At 39.0% G+C, this 17917-nt stretch overlaps 1 protein-coding gene across 7 annotated transcripts in view; it reads left to right on the top strand.

Moving 5' to 3' along the window:
- Positions 1-17917, top strand: part of DPY19L3 (dpy-19 like C-mannosyltransferase 3) — a 69754-nt gene that overhangs the window by 25078 nt on the left and 26759 nt on the right. For 6 of the 7 annotated variants that reach the window (XM_038529511.1, XM_038529509.1, XM_038529508.1 and 3 more), the window contains 5 exons: positions 2735-2856; positions 3581-3726; positions 5725-5848; positions 6392-6526; positions 17126-17257. In XM_038529511.1, the coding sequence (XP_038385439.1) occupies positions 2735-2856; positions 3581-3726; positions 5725-5848; positions 6392-6526; positions 17126-17257 (659 nt within the window). Of the gene's footprint in view, positions 1-2734; positions 2857-3580; positions 3727-5724; positions 5849-6391; positions 6527-17125; positions 17258-17917 lie in introns of those variants that run through there. The other variant, XM_038529510.1, reaches the window with a different exon arrangement.

The following is a 17917-nucleotide window of genomic DNA, read 5'->3' as shown; positions in this document are numbered from 1 at the left end:
GGCAACTCCATCCCCAAACTCATCTGTTGGCAATTTCTTGGTTTTGCTGCTGATTTTTTTCACGGTCGTTTGGAAGAGGTCTTCGCAAGGGAAAAGAGTATTGTCTAAAAACAGGAGGCACTTTGGTCAAACAAAAATTACAGTTGTCCTCGGTGTCCCCATCCGGTCCTTTATTTGGCAGTTGCCACTTTCCCATTTTCACTGCTTGTGAGTGGTTTAGAGCCCATACGTCACCTTTACCTTGAGTCTGCTGATAGAAGCCCCAGAAAGGATCTCTCCTACTTCCTGTGTGCTTGCTGTGCTCCACACGAGCACACATGACAGAGACATTTGCTAGGTTTTGCTTGGATTCGGATACGTTTTTGGCAAGAATCCGTCATGGGTGATGTTTTGCACTTCTAATTCTATCACAGTGGGAGACATGAAATGTTGGTTATCTTTCTTTTTGCACCAGAAGTATTAATCAGTTGGTTCCTGTGTAGATAGCCAGGCTCCCCCGTAATAAGGTTAATTACCCCTCAGCCTGTCACTTAATGGTCTTAGCAGCCGTTGATGCTTATTGCCTCTGTCCCTTATATCAGTAGTTACAAAAGTGACCTTCTGCCTCCCTCTTGTATTTGTCAGCTGGAACTCTGTTATTTAAGAAACCTTTTTCTCCTCAATTGTGTGATGACCCTGAGGAACGATTTATACAACAAAGACAGGATAGATGTTGATTTTCTTTCCCCAGACAGCTGATCCTCATTATTCACGAAGTCCATATTTGCAAATTCACTTACTCGCTAAAATCTGCTTATAACCCCAGAACCCGTGTTTGCGGTGCTCTTGTGGTCATTCCCAGCCAGGCTTGTGCAGAGCAGCGAAACTGGTAGGCACCTGACTTGCATGTTCCCAGCTGAGGTGGGACAAGGTGATGCACTGCCGTCTCGTTTGAACTCTCATTCTACAGTGTCCTTTTCCCAGTCTACCTAGGGCCATGGTTTGTACATTTTTGTGCTTTTGGTTGGTGATCCTGGCAGCTTCAGATGGCTCCCAGCATAGCGCTAAAGTGCTGTCTGGAGTTCCCAAGTGCACGCAGGCTGTGAAGAGGGCATTCAGAGAAAACACATGTGTTAGATAAGCTTTGTTCAGGCACGAGTTAGAGTGCTGTTGGCCATGTGTTCGGCGCTAATGAATCACTAATACGTATTAAAGAAGGTGCCTTTAAACAGAAACATGTAACTCAAGGTCTTGTGTCGATCAGTTGATGAAAATGCATGACCAGAGGTGCATAAGAACAAAACCCTGTATTTCCTACAGGGCTCAGTATTGCTAATTCAGTGTTCACTTCAACTTTATGGAACATAACTACTGAGAGCAACGAGTCAAACTTGTTTTAATATAGTTTTTATATATAAAAATGTTTTTGAGATCCAGATAAAGTCCACACAATGCAATTGTTTGCTTGCTTTCCCCCTTTATTCTTTTCTTTCTTTCTCTCTCTCTCTCTTTCTTTGTTTCAAGGTTTTATTTTTAAATCTCTACACACACCCCCATGAGGCTCGAACTCACACCTTCAAAATCAAGAGTTGCATGTTCTGTCAACCGAGCCAGCCAGGCCCCCCTTGCTGTTTCTTTTAATCTATAGATTTCTTTCCATATTTTTTCTTGTAATTTTTTGTTGAAAACACAGATTTATTTGTCTGACAGTTTTTTACTTTCTGGATATTGCTGGAGCACCATGGTGTCATTTCATGATTCTCTGTTGCCTGCATCTCCTATTAATTGGTAATTAGATCTAGAGGCTTGCTCAGGTCTAGGTTCTGTTTTAGCAAGAGTCCTTCCTGCATGGTGATGTACACTTCCACACTGGGGGCACATGATGTGTACTATCTCTTTTAGGGTTGAGACTGATCCATTAATAAGTTCTCAATTAGCCTTTCACCTGATGGGTTAGCACCATTGGTGATCATTACCTAAATCTGTTAATTTCATAAGGACTATAAAAAAGAGGATGTTGTCAGATTTCTTAATTTCCTTTCCAAGCTGAGAGGTGAGAAATGGTATCAATGTAGTTTTAATTTGCACTTCCAGTAGGAGCGAAGTTGAGTATCTTTTCATATGTATAAGGACTGTACGTATATTTTCTTCTATGAACTGTCTCTTCAAACCTTCTACTAATTAGTTTAGCTTGGTTACAGAGGCACATGACCTCAGTGTAGCAACGGAATTCTATAAAAACAGGTTTATTTCTTGCTTTTATTATCCAGCCCCTATTTGGAACCTGCTGTTGTCCTGACAGAGGGAAAAGGCCACACTGAAGGGTGGAAACAGGCATTATGTTTTGGTAAAAGATGTCACATCCTCTCACGTGCCATTGGTCAGACAAGTCAAATGGCCAAACCCATAGGCTACTTATAGCCCCAAAAGGGATAGTTATAGGTCTCATGGCAAGAGGGCAGAGTGGGGATATAAAATCCTCTTGACCTAAATTTCTGTAGAAGAGCACATGGGTGTTTTTTATATCGTACATACTCAAGCTACAATTCACTTATGTTTGTATAAACATGTAAATGTCCATCTAGTATACAGTAAGCTCCTTGAGGGTGGAACCATGTTTTTTGCTCACCATTCTATCCCCAGTGCATAGCACATTCTCTGGCACACACTAAAGAATCTGTTAATAGTTTTAAATGAACGAGTAATTTATAATTGTTTTTTCCTGATTTTTCAAATATCAACCTTTCAACCTTAGGTTTTCATGGCTTAATATATGATAACAAAACTGAGTCTATGAGGACAATTAACCTTCTTCAGCGAATGAATATTTACCAAGAAGTTTTTCTCAGTATTTTATATAGAGTTCTGCCCATACAGGTATGTTGTATTCTGTGACACTGAATTGTTAATATCACATGAAAGTCAAAATCTGCTATTATAAAGTTGAAACCTTCACGTATGTTATTCTGGTCTTGAACTGGCTTGGTAGAAAAGCAACAAAATCCTAATTTTCTCCAGATGTGTTGTGAACTTTGTTTTTTATTTATGTTTTTATAAGATTTTTTTTGTGTGTAGATGCCTCCGGGCCAATGATACGTGTGTGCAGTCTAGAGGCTGATAGGTATTTTCATTTAGAAACGTGTAATCATGCCTCCCTTATCTTTGAAATTAAAAAATTGGAAATTAGCAAATCACAATGACCACTTCATGTAAATAAGCCAGTACTGGACAAAGTTAAATGTAAACCTTGTCTAAAGAATGAAGCCAGAGTCTTCAAGAGCTTCCTTCCCTCTTCTACTCTCATAGTAGGAAGAAAGCCTGCTAGCACACTTTTGCATAGAAAGGACTGATGTAGGCTTATTGCTGGTAATTAACACCCAGTTCCTAAATATTAAATTTCCACTGTCCTATTTTTAAAAAGTTTTTTAAAGTAGACTCCACACACAAGATGGGGCTTGAACTCTCGACCCTGAGATTGAGTCACGTGATCTTAGCAACTGAGCCAGCCAGGCGCCCCTCCACTGTCATACTTTTTAAGTGACAATGAAAAGGTAATTAAGGGTTCCATAACAAATGTTTTTTTTATTGTTCCTTTTTACAGAAATATTTAGAGCCAGTTTATTTTTATATTTACACCTTGTTTGGACTGCAGGCGATCTATGTCACAGCCCTTTACGTCACCAGCTGGCTCCTCAGTGGTACGTGGCTGTCAGGGCTCCTAGCGGCTTTCTGGTATGTCACAAATAGGTGAGTTGGAATCCGTATTCCCCCTTCCCTTTCTAAGATGTAAGTTACAGTGAAGATGCTTTATTTCCAGTTCTGAGGAAGTGGTTCCGCCACATTTGTCTGTATGAGAGTGTTCTCTCTCTGGTTTCCCCAGCCGTGTTTATTTGTCTTATTTAGCAATGTAGATAGTCCTACTTGTATATTTATTTCCAGCCGAGGAACAGAACATTGAATTACAAGTCAAGACAATCATCGTAATAATTCCATTCCTGTTACCAATTTGACATGTGATCATTATGTCTCCGGCCACCTAGCTCCACATGGTATCTTTACTATCAATCTTGATAGGGTTGTGTGGGGCTCGTAGTTAACAAAGCATAAAGCACTATACAAATGCAAGGAAGTTCTTCTATTACTTAGGTGATATCTATGATTCTAAATACTAGAGCATAAAATAGCATTTTTTAAAAGATTCTATTGATTTATTTGAGAGAGTGAGAGCCTGGGAGGGGAGAGGAGCAGAGGGAGAAAGAGAAGCAGGCTCCCTGCTGAGCTGGGAGCTCAACATGGGGCCAGAACCTGGGATCATGACCTGAGCCAAAGGCAAACATTTAACAGACTGAGCCACCCAGGTGGCCCAAAATAGTGGTTTGTGTTTTTTTAAACATAGGATACGTTGAATTATTGACCCACATACAGGAGCAACACAACATTGAGTAGCACTAAGTTCTAAACATTCAACACTAAGTTCTAAATTGATTTTATTTTATAATCCTAAGCAAACTACTTTTTATTATGACCTAATTGAGTGCTTACTGCTAACCACTTTCCAAAATGATTTTTGGGGTTTTTTTTGTTTGTTTGTTTTTGGTTTTGGTTTTTCAAAGATTTTATTTATTTATTCATGAGACAGAGAGAGAGAGAGGCACAAACACAGGCAGAGGGAGAAGCAGGCTCCATGCAGGGAGCCCAACACGGCACTCGATCCTGGGTCCCCAGAACCACGCCCTGGGTTGAAGGTGGCGCTAAACTGCTGAGCCACCGGGGCTGCCCCAATCCAAAATGTTTTTTTTATATATTCTTTTAACAATCCTATAGGATAGATATTATAACCACTGTAGAGATGACTAATTTTTAATAGAATATTTTATTTATTTATTTGAGAGAGAGAGTGTGAACAGCAGGAGGGCAGGGGGAAAAGCAGACTCTCTGCTGAGCCAGGAGCCCAGTGCAGGGCTCCATCCCAGGACCCTGAGCCAAAGACAGATGTGCAACTGACCGAGCCACCCAGGCACTCCAGAATGATGATGAAATTAAAGCTTAAAAAGTTAAGTTTTATATACATACGTTCACACACACACACTCACCCAGCTAAGTCTCAGTCAGAAATCAGAGTATGAAAACACCATTATGCTGCCTCTTAACATTTTTGTATATTATTATTGCTAAGAGTACATGAAAGCCAAATTTGTTGTTCTATTAGGAGGAAGTAGAAGACATCTATTGAATACCTCATCTGTGTGGGGATGCTTCTTGGTACTGTGGACAAAGGTGAAAACTTAGCTCTGCTTGACCATCTTGTTGGTTCACATTCCAAACGGACAAGAAGCTTTTACAAATTATTCCCAGTGACAAATTTAATATTCAGATTTAAGCACCAAAGAACTAGAGAGAGGGAGAACGTGACAGGCTGCCAGTTTGCACTAATGAACTTGAAAAAAAAAAGCTCGAGGCAGCTAGGAATAAGTGCATATTCCTGGGTCTTGGAGTCACCCTACCATGGCTTGGAGCCCAGTCCTACTCCTTAGCTAGCCGTGTACCTGTGAACAGTTTCCTTAAATTTTCTCAGTGCAATTTGATGTTACAGGAATGATAACGGTAAGGAGAAATCCTTATTGTTGAGAACTGATAACCGGAATCTAAGCATATTTAATGTCCTGTATCTTTCATCTTAGGAAATCTTTTCAGGTAATGGTAGCAAAAATTACTCCTTTGGCCATTTGTGTTTTCTCTGTGCAGAATAGATACTACAAGAGTTGAGTTTACCATCCCACTGAGGGAGAATTGGGCTCTACCATTCTTTGCAATTCAGATAGCAGCAATTACATATTTCCTGCGACCAAACTTACAGCCTCTTTCTGAAGTAAGTTTTTATGATACTTCGTATATTTTTTAATTCTCCAGTTTTGTTGAGGAAGCTTCAGAAAATGTGATGTGCATGGTGTCTCAGCGCATGTGAATAGTTCTTATTCCGTGACCGACTTTTTAACTTGAGTTAAATTAAGTTTTCCCTTTCTGAGCCCTTTCCTACTTTGCAAAGAAAATGTTTTCATTTTTGATGTTAAAAATGTACTCTACATAATGTGCCCTCAAATAGTTGCAGCAAACCCACACACAATTTCTGCAGAACTGTCAGAATCCTTAAGCCATTGCCCTTGAGATGTGATTTGGTGCATTATCGCTTCCATAATACTGTGGAGTACACATACCTTATGTGAATATTTATATGCCCAGTGTCACTTTAGGATATTTAGAGCTTAAATAACAAATGCAAGGGTTTTCAGAGCAACAGTTTATGGTTTTTCTATTTGGTTTATAGAGATATTGGCTGCTCTTGAGAGAACTTGTCTGCAGGGCTCTTTATTACTAGAGACGTGGAAATTATACAAAGGTTTTCTTTTTACAGAGGCTGACACTTCTTGCCATTTTCATATCAACTTTTCTCTTTAGTCTGACATGGCAATTTAATCAATTTATGATGCTGATGCAAGCATTAGTGCTCTTCACACTGGACTCCTTGGACATGCTGCCAGCAGTGAAGGTAAGCTTTGCTTTCTGCTCGTTCAAGATAGTCGTTGTTTAGTGTTTTATATCACAGAATGAGTTCAAAATGTGCACACGTGAACAATAAAGTTGAAGCAGCTTCTTAGCCATAATGTAAATATGCTGTGGTCAATTGAAGTTGAATAATCTGTGCAGCCTCTCTGACCACCTTAACTTTTATTCTGTTTATTTTACATTAAAAGATGGATTTATCTGGAGCACAAATGTCTAGATCAGTTGTCCTTTACAGAGATGATTTAGATTTTAAAGTGTAAGATGGCTCTTATAAAATGTCTTACAATGTATTGCCTTGGTCCCGCAAGGAAATCAGTGGGTACATAGCACCTTTCTGTGGTACTGTATAAAATCTTCATAGTGACATTTATCAAGTGTGAGATGGGAATTCCTCTTGCCTGACCAAAGGCCACACAGGGAGCCGTTGTTTGTCTTACAGTGTGTGACAGCCATGTGTGCTGCTGTCATTTAATGGCAAAGTATTTTTCACGTGCAGCAACGTGTTTTAATGTATTGTGTATGTTTTAAAAATTGTTCATTGTAACTATTCTTAAGTAACCGTAATGTATTTCCCAGTATAATAAAATATTCTCTCTAATTCTGAGGCAGCAAGACAGTTGAATGCAAAAGAATCGCATTCATTTATTCCATGTCAAAAGAGATACAACAGTCTTTAGAGAGAGTGACTGAATCTGAATTAGGAAACATTGAAGTCCACCAGCGAGTGGACATTGTCCATCTGCTGGGTAGTGGGGAGGCACGACAGAGCAGTGGCACCTGTGTGAGACATCGTGTGTGTGCTCCAGCATGGGAAATAAGGATGTGGACCACTAGACCAATTAGATGTCTAATTCCTAGTAATAATAAGCGCTAGAAGTCCAAGAAGGTTCTTTTTAGGCTAGAAAGTGGGAGGCTCCAGCTGGGCCACAAATAAGAAGAGTGGAATTTGGATGGAGTGTTGTGGGGAAGATCTGAAGGTAAAATGAAGGAAAGCAAGTAGTTAGTAGTTAGAGCAAACTAATGTGTGTGTCGTGTGTGGGTGTGTGTGAAGTGCATATATAGGATACTAAATGATGGTAGGAGAGCTCCAGGTGCCTCAGAAAGCCTTGTGTACAAATGAAGCGATGTCTGTTTAGATTTGCTTTTCCTGTTTTGGAATCTCTTCGTAGCTTGGTCATGGGGACGGGGAGCCTAGATGCCTTTGTATTTCTCCATGGCATGCACTCCTGAGCCGGTTGGTCTCCCTTTCTCTCTTTGTATGTAATAGCACGTTTCCTCCCTTTCTACCAAGTACTTTCAAAAGAGTTCTGTACATTTTCACATAAAAAATAAATATGTTGAGACATTTTGAAAACAAATATGTAACATTTTTCTGCAGCATGATTTCACAGAAAAGTTGGAAATGTGTTTTCCTTCTCACTGACACTTTCACCTCTAGAGATTTAGCCTAAGGAAATAATCAAACATGTTTGTTTTAGTTGTACTGTAATAAGAAAAAGCTAGCTGGAAACCACCTAAGTCAATAGCAATAGGGTATTGTTAAATAAATATGGTTTATTAGTGTAACAGTATTCTTTTACCTCTCTCTTTTTAAAAAGTAAAACACATATGGGGCAGGTGGGTGGCCCAGTCAGTTAAGTGTGGGACTCTTAATTTCAGCTCCGGTCATGATCTCAGGGTCGTGGGGTCGAGCCCCACCTTGGGCTCTGCCCTCAGCATGGAGTCTACTTGTCCTTCTCCCTCTGCTCCTCCCCCTGCTTGCTCACTCTTTCTTGCTCTCTCTCTCTCTCTCAAATAAATAAAATATTTTTAAAAACCATAAAACTAGAAAAAATAAAAATAAAACATATATAGGGAAAGTGAGAAAAGTTTCTGGAAAGATATACAACCAAGTATTAGCAGTAGGCGGACTGTGATTGATATGATTCATGTTCTTAAATTCCTTTTGTCCTTTAAATCTTATGAATTTTTCTTTAATGAACACATATTACTTTTGTTTTCTTTTAAAATAGAAAACAATAAAAGATACTGTTTGGGCACATACAAAACACACAAAACTAACGAATGATACAGGTAATTTCTGTCCTATTCACTTCTACACTTTGTTGAACTTTCCTAGTTGAAACTATGTTAATATTAGTGGTAGTAGTTATAAGTAGCAAAAATTTGAGAGGATCAGTATAATGAAAGAATCCTAAATTGTAAAACCAAGTTGCTACTATTGGATATGGAAATAACCAGCTCTTTGAAGTGTACCTTCTTGGAGCCTTCTTGGAGTTTCTTCATAAATTGGAATCACTGACCTCTAATCATGTCAAATGGGAGAGTCAGAATTGTTGGTATAGAAAAAGGTAATGCAAATTCAGAGTCTGATGTGACAAGAAGTAGTATCCTCTTTAGTACATTTTATCTCTTCACGGGTGATGGAAAATCTCTTACCATCAAAAGCTCAAGTTTCACTTAGAAATGTGTATAAGCGTTTTAAATACAGAGCAGAACAGTAGATGGTATTATAAAGCATATACTTTTGCTCCATTAAAGACTAAGAATATGGAAGCTAATGAAGTTTTATTAACCCATTGTGAAAACTGCAAGACACATTAATGATCACTACGTAAGAGGAAATTTTAAAGTACTCCATATGGTTACAGACAAGATGGAGTGAATGTACTGCTCCCTGTTCCTCCCACTTAGTGCAGCTAAAAGCCCTGGACAGTATATATAAAACACACATAAGAAGATTTTGAGTGGGGAAGAAATGAAAGCAGGCTGCTTAGAGCCCTCATGCCCAGGGGAAGAACATGGCAGTGAGGCGCTTGGGTTTTCTTTTAGCCTCACATATCCCAGAGAAGGTGCTGGAAAAGTCAGCAACCAGGAAACACCAATGGACTCCATCAGAAGGCCCAAGAAAAACAAAAGGACTGGGAAAAGGGAGGCAGGGCATCTCTAGCAAGATAGAAAACATTTGGACGTTAACTGCAGTACTTCAGGCAAACAGCACAGAAAAAACTGCAGCTTCACTCCCACCTCCATCAGCAGGAGGTCAGTGGGGAGCTAGACTTCTACCCTCACCCACCTGTAACAAGGTTCTCCCCTTCTGCTAGGGCTCTGTCAGACGGAGTTGGCTAGGGAGGCAGCACTTTCACCATCTCCCAGAAGCATCAGTGAAGGCCATGTGGAGAACCTTCAGCCCTCATCCAGTGGTAATGAGATATCCCTTTCCCTGCCGGACAGGATGGTGTCAGAAAAGACCAACAGGGACAGCTGGGGCGGGGGGGGGGGGGGGGGGGGGGCCTCAGTGGTTGAGCATCTGCCTTTGGCTTAGGGTGTGGGCCCAGAGTCCGAGATCGAGTCCCACACCGGGCTCCCTTTAAGGAGCCTGCTTCTCCCTCTGCCTATGTCTGTGTGTCTCTCTTTAATAAATAAATAAAATATTTGAGAGAGAGAGAAAGAAAGAGAAAGAAGGAAGGAAGGGAAAGAAAAGAAAGAAAGAAAAAAGAACCAACAGGGAAGCTGGGGTTCTAACCACCATTCAGAAGTAACAAGACTCCCTCTCTCCCTTCACCCTCCCTACCCCACACTGTGTCAACGAAGTCCATGCGAAGAGCAGTAATGTGGCATCCCTTCCCTTCTCAGCCAGGATGGTATCAGCAGAAACCTTGTAGAGCACCTAAACTTTCACCATCTCCTGGCAATGAGGCATTCCTCTCCCTGGTCTCCCAAAAGTCAGTGGGGGCCAAGTGGAAAACCCAGACATCTAACCCCATCTGGAAATAATGGAGCAGCATCCTTCTTCCCCCACTGTCGTAGCGCTGGTATGGTATCAGAGGAGGCCTACTGACACAGAAATTTAAAAAAGATCCAGAGTCCCATAACATAATACAGTGCAATTGAAGATTACTTCTTATACTAAGAACCAGGAAAATCTCTGTTGAGTGAAAAGAGACAATCAACAGATGCCAATACCAACACACAGAAGTTGGATTATCTGATGAGGAATTGAAAGCAGCCATTATAAAAATTTTTCACCAATTACAAACACACTTGAAACAAATGAAAAACAAATTCTCAACAAACACACAGAAGCTAAAAATAAGGAGCAAATGGAAATTTTAGAGCTGAAAAACTCTGATAATGACAATTAAAAACTCAATAGATGGGCTCAACAGAGGAATGGAGTGGTCAGAAAAAAGAACCAGTGAGCTTGAAGATGGAACAATTCAGAAATTACCTAACTTGAACAAGAGAAAACAGACTGGAAAAAAAAAAAAAAAAAAAGCCTCAGGGACCTGTGGGGCTCTAACAAAAACTCTAATGTTCTTATAATCAGAATCCCCAAAGGAGAAAGAGAACATGAGGCTGAAAAAAAATATTTTAAAAAGTACTTTTGAAAGAATGAAACTTTCCCAGATTTTGCAAAGGATAGAAACTTGGAGAATTGCGAAGTGAGCTGATGTCAAACATCAGGTCTACTGCTGATAATCTAGAACTTTCTAATATACAGTACTGCTCAATTTTACATTGTCTGCTCACCAACAATGTTCTTATGAACCTAGGCTATCATTACATTTATAAAACTGTGCAATCTTGTTGCAACGTAAACTGTTCCTTTTTCTAGAATTATGCCTATTTGATATAAAAAAAGAACTGGCAGCACCAAAAAACACCATAACTCAAAAAAGGCAGGCAAAATATTTATTTTCTTAAATGTATTCATGAGTGATTTGTTATCCTTAAAGAAGTCCTACAAATCAATAAAAATATTTATACCCCAATAGGAAATGGAGCAAAAAATACCAATATTTCCTAGAAGGAAAGGCATCAAGAAGAATAAAATACTTAGGCATAAATTGAACAAAAGAAGTGCTTACGCTTATGCTCTGGAAAGTGTAAAACATTGAGAATTTTAAAGACCTATATAAATTGGAAAGATACCCCATGTTCATGGATTGGAACACTCACTGTTGTTAAGATGGCAGTACTTCCTAGATTGTTGTACAGACTCAACTTGATTCTTCTCAGAATCTCAGGTTAATTTTTTGCAGAAATTGACAAGCTGATCTTAAAATTCATGTGGAAACTCAGGGGACTCAGAATAGCTGGAACAATCATGAAAAAGAGGAATAAAGTTGGAAGACTCACACTTTCCAATTTCAGAACTTACTTTGAAGCTATAGTAATCAACACAGTGTGATCCTAGTAGAAGGATGGACATCAATCATTGGAATGAAATTGAGAGACCAGAAATAAATCTTCACCAGAAATAAACAGTCAATTTGATTTTCAACAAGAGTGCCAAGATAATTATGGAGAAAGAAGAATCTTTTCAACAAATGGTGCTGGGATAACTAGATATCTACATGCGGAAGAATGAAGTTGGACTCCTCTCTCTCACCATACACAATAATTAACTCAAAATAGATCATAGGCCTGGTTGTAAGAGCTAAAACTTTATATAAAACATTTATTTTTTTTAACTATAAAACATTTAGAAGACAGAAATAATTTTTCCTGACCTCGGAGCAAGCCAAGCCTTTTTATTAGGATCCAGCATCAAAAGGACAAGTGACTAAAGATAAAATAGATGAATTGGACTTCATCAAAATTGAAAACTTTTGTGCTTCAAAATATACCATTAAAATGAAAAGACAACTCACAAAATGGGAGAGGATATTTGCAAATCCTGTATCTGATAAGGCACTTCCAGAATATATAAAGAACTCTTTCAACAATAAAATATGGGCAAAAGATTGGATAGGCATATCTCCAGAGAAGATATGTAAATGTCCAACAAGCACATGAAAAGATGCTCAGCCTCATTACTCATTAGGGAAACACAAATCAAAACCAAAGTAAGATACCATTTCCCCCCTACTCAGATGGCTAAAATCTAAAAACAACAACAACGACGACAGATGATAACAAATGTTGGCAAGGTTGTGAAGATGTTGGAACTCTCATACATTGCTGGCGGGATTACAGAATGGTGCAGCCATTTTGGAAAACAATTTAGCATCTCCTCACGTGTTAGACATAGAGTTACCATGTGATCCAGCAATTCTACTGCCACGTACATACCCATAAGAAATGGAAACACATCCACTTAAAAATTTGTACATGGATGTTTATAGAAGCATGACTGTAATGGCCAGAAAGTGGAACCCACCCAAATGCCCAACACTTGATAAATGGGGAAGCAAAATGTGGTACAATGAAATATCGTTCAATAGCAAAAAAGAATGAAGTAGTGATACATGCTACTGCATGATGAATGAACCTTGAAAACATAGTGCTAAGAAGCCTGGCACAGAAAAAACAAATATTGTGGGGTTCTATTTATATGAAATGTCTAGAATATGCGAATCCTTAGAGGCAGAAAGTAGGTAAGTGTTGGCCAGGAATGAGGGGAAGAGAGTAAGGAGGGAGGACTATGGAATTTGGTGGTGGTGGGGAGGGTGTTGGGGAGACGACGAGGATCTCTTAAAATTAGATTCTGGTCATATTTGCACCACTCTATTAATACTAAAAGTCATGAATTGTACACTTTAAATAGGTGAATTTTGTGGTATATGAATTATATCAATAAAGTTATTAAAAAGGAAAAGCTATTTCTTCACTAACCAGTAATTACACTTTTAGGAATCTCTCCTAAGGAAATACATTCATTCATTCACTCATTCATTCCTTATGTATTGAGCCACACTGATCTAGTGGGTGTTGTTTTAGGCACTAAGTATACAACAGTGAGCAAGTTAAGTAGCTACAGAAGTCACACCCCCCACCTTATCCACAGTTTCATATGTGCAGTCAGCCACGGTGAGAAGCAGATAATCCACCTTCTGATAAATGGCCAGTAGTAGCCTAATGCTGTGTCACCACACCTGCATCACTCACTTCCCTTCATCTTATCACCTAGATATCTTACCACGTGACCTCACAAGAAGAGGGAGTACAGCATAAGTAGAGATTTTGAGAGAGACAACATTCACATAAATTTTGTACCATATTTGGTTATGATTGTTCTCTTTTATTATTGATTATTGTTGTTAATCTCTTACTGTGCCGAATAAGTTGAGCTTTATCACAGGTATGTACGTACAGGGGAAAACGTACTATGTATAGGATTCAGTACCGTCCATGATATCAGGCATCCCCTGGGGGTCTTGGAACATATCCATGGCAGATAAGGGTGGATGAGTGTAATCAGATACCATGATCTGAGGATTTGTTTTTTAAGGGATGTTCATAACATTAATTTAGACAGTAATAAAAAGCTGGAAACAAATGGTCCACTGGCAGACAAATTATGGCATATGGTAGAATGTTATGTAGCCATTTAAAATTAAGTTTTCACAGAATAGTCATTGATGTGAGAAAAGGATACAATATAATGTGAAATAAGTAAAATGCTACATGAAATATCATACACCACTCTGAAATCAATATTATTTCTGTAGGTAATGGTGTTGGATTTCGATTTTAGAGCCCACCTTTCTATCCATTATTGTTTCTTTCTTATGTTTTCCTAGATCTTCTAAATCTCTAACAATAAAATATTGTGTCTTTATAATCTTAACATCCGAGTTTCTGTTAACACCAAGCAAAAGCACTGAACCATTGCAGACTGTGCCCTTAGATGCTTGATAATAGGTTTGTTTCCTTCGAGGTTAAGAAAACAAAACTATGAGGGAGATCTAATTTGCTGCTAAATAAAAGCAGAATTTTTCATATTCCAGTAAAATATGGAGTTGTCCAATTTCAGAGAGGAAAGAAAGTATCAATTCTTGGGGCACCTGGGTGGCTCAGTCTGTTAAGCGTCCAACCCTTGATTTTGGCTCAGGTCATGACTTCAGGGTCCTGGGATCAAGCCCTGCCTCGAGCTCCATGCTCACCGGGGAGTCTGCTTAAAGATTCTCTCTCCCCCTCTGCCTTTCCCCTCACTCACATGCTCTCACGTGCATTCTCTCTCAAGTAAATAACTAAATCTTTTTTGTGAAAGTGTCAGCTCTTTATTAGGGGCTGTCACTTTTTCTTTGTGGCATGTGTTCTGTGTACACGTTGGTTGAGTTTTGCTTCTTTTTCAAAAAATTTAAATTCACTTAACGTATATTGTATTATTTTCAGAGGTGAAGTTCAGTGATTCTTGTCTTATATAATACTCAGTGCTCCTTTCATTACTCAGCTACCCCATCCTTCCCTTCCCCTCCCCTCCCCTCCAGCAACCCTTAGTTTGTTTCCTATAATTAAGAGTCTCTTACAGTTTGTCTCCCTCTCTGATTTTTTCTTGTTTTATTTTTTTTCCTCCCTTCCCCTGTGATCCTGTTTTGTTTCTTAAATTCTTTATATCAGTGAGATCATATGATAATTATCTTTCTCTGATTGACTTATTTCACTTAGCATAATACTCTTTAGTTCCATCCACGTCATTGCAAATGGCAAGATTTCATTTTTTTTGATGGCTGAGTAGTAGTCCATTATGTATATTTATACCACATCTTTACTTATTCATCTGTTGAAGGACATCTGGGCTCTTTCCATAGTTTGGCCATTGTGGACATTGCTGCCATAACCGTTAGGGTGCAGGTGCCCCTTCAGATCACTACATTTATATCTTTGGGTAAATATCTAGTAGTGCAATTGCTGGATAGCAGGGTAGTGCTATTCTTAACTCTTTTGAGGAATCTCCATACTGTTTTCCAGAGTGGTTGCACCAGCTTACATTCCCACCAGCAGTGTAAGAGGGCCCCCCTTTCTCTGCATCTCACCAACATCTGTTGTTTCCTGACTTGTGAATTTTCACCATTCTGAATGAGGTGATAGCTCATTGTGGTTTTGATGTGTGTTTCCCTGATGCCAAGTGATGTTGAGCATTTTTTCATGTGTCTGTTGGCCATTTGTATATCTTCTTTGGAGAAATGTCTGTTCTTCTACCCATTTCTTGACTGGATTATTTCTTCTTTGGGTGTTGTGATAAGTTCTTTATAGATATTGGATACTAGCCCTTTATCTGATATGCCATTTGCAAATATCTTCTCCTATTCTGTAGGTTGTCTTTTGGTTTTGTTGACTGTTTGCTTTGCTTTGCAAAAGCTTTTTATTTTGATGAAGTTCCAATAGTTCATTTTTGCTTTTGTTTCCCTTGCCTTCATAGATGTATCTAGCAAGAAGTTGCTGCAGCCAACATCAAAGAGGCTTCTGGCTGTGTTCTCTAGGATTTTGATGGATTTTTGTCTCACATTTTAGTCTTTCATCCATTTTAAGTTTATTTTTGTGTATGGTGTAAGAAAGGAGTCCAGTTTCATTCTTCTGCATGTTGCTATCCATTGTCCACCACTTGTTGAAGAGACTTTTTTTCCATTGGATGTTCTTTCCTGCCTTGTTGAAGATTAGTTGACCATAGAGTTGAGGGTCCATTTCTGAGTTCTCTATTCTGTTCCATTCATCTTTGGCTGTTTTTGTGCCAGTACCATGCTGTCTTGGTGATTATAGCTTTACAGAAGAGCTGAAGTCTGGAATTGTGATGCCTCCAGCTGTGGTTTTCTTTTTCAACATTCCTTTGGCTATTTAGGGTCTTTTCTGGTTCCATACAAATTTTAGGAGCTTTGCTTCTCTCCGTATCAGCCTGTCAACAGTTCTACACCAAGAGCAGTCTTTAGTGAGTGCTCATTATGTGCTAGGCATTTTAAAACATTACCACATCTGGTCCTTTTTTTTTTTTTTTTTTTTTTATTTATGATAGGCACACAGTGAGAGAGAGAGAGGCAGAGACACAGGCAGAGGGAGAAGCAGGCTCCATGCACCGGGAGCCCAACGTGGGATTCGATCCCGGGTCTCCAGGATCGCGCCCTGGGCCAAAGGCAGGCGCCAAACCGCTGCGCCACCCAGGGATCCCCCACATCTGGTCCTTATGCCAGGCCCTTATGGCAGCTCCGAAGAAGGTGTAGTCATCCCTCTCTTACAGATGAACGTGTTCTAGCACATGAAGGACCCACAGCTGGTTTATGTCAGAGTCAGCACTCTAGCACAGGTGCCGTTCACATCAGGGCTTGTGTTCTTGACTGCTGCTCTTTGCCACCTGCTCTAGATCCATGAGGTGGAAAGTCAAAGGCCTTGCTCTGGGAGGAGTTGTCAGTCTAATGGAATTAAGCACACACAGAAAATAAAGCAGTATTTGGCACAGTCCTGAAATATTGGAAAAATCAGAAATAACAAAATATGAGAAAAAATACCGTACACAGTAACTGTAAAAGAATTCAGAAGAAAATTGAATGCTACAGACTCCTTTGCCCATTTCCAGAATATATTTATGCCATTGTTTGTTGCTTCTTATACCTCATATTATCTGTTTGTTTCCTCCATAATTAAAGTTACAAAGTTTAAAGTGCTGTGTAATTAAAAGAAAATAAACAGTATGTAAATGATTTAGTTTTGGGGATTTTTTTTTTACTGACTTATGTGAAGCTAGGTGTGTTTCCTGCTTTATTTGTAATTTGAAATGTATCCAGCTAGTGGCCAAAACATATCAGCATGTGGTAGTCTCTTAGTAAAATCCATTTCACCATCTAATCTTTGCTTGTTGCAGGCAACCTGGCTGTATGGCATCCAAATGACAGGTTTGCTCCTGGTCTGCATTCTTCAGTTTTTTAATTCTATGATTCTTGGATCATTGCTTATCAGTTTTAATCTTTCAGTATTAATTGCAAGAAAACTTCAGGTAGGACTTTTTTTTGGTCCTTAAAGCAAACTTTTTTTTTTTAATTGTGTGGTTGGTTGGGCCTTATTTTTATACAGCGCAGAAAGGAAGATTTATGACCAAATTCCTACTAAAAAAGCACTGAGGACATTATTTAGGTGTTATGTGGGTCGTTTGTTTGTTTGTTTGTTTTTTACATGCATGGTCTAGCATTTCTGTTTTCAAGCTTTCTGATGGGCCATCCCTTTGTTTTGACATCTTTTCTTAGAGATTTAGGAATCTCAGTTCAGGGATTAACCAAAAAAGCTTATTTGAATGCCATTGATATAAAGGTAAAAGAGCAAAAATCTTTAACCTTTGCGTGTGAATCCAAGAGTAAAAAGAACCCATTGCTTGGGGAAATATGTTCATCACAGTGTCCTTCAAGTTGGTGGACACCTTATTACTGATATCACAGCACTGAGCACAGCTCTTTACCCCATCGTTCCATACCATGGTCATTTTTAAGTGACTTAAAATTAACTCTGAGAATTTTGAGAATCCAAATACATACATTTAGAAATAAGGGGACACATTTGAAAACATTGAAAACATTGACCCGATCTTTTGGCTTTATTAAATAATTCAAATTTCTTAAAGTTACATGAGATTTAATTAAGAGTCCATTGTTTTTCTTCATAT

This window comes from Canis lupus, chromosome 1, assembly GCF_011100685.1.
Source record: "Canis lupus familiaris isolate Mischka breed German Shepherd chromosome 1, alternate assembly UU_Cfam_GSD_1.0, whole genome shotgun sequence".
NCBI classification, from domain to species: Eukaryota; Metazoa; Chordata; class Mammalia; order Carnivora; family Canidae; genus Canis; species Canis lupus.
The sequence above is the reverse complement of the archived record's forward strand: the minus strand, read 5'-3'. Positions and strand labels throughout refer to the sequence as shown.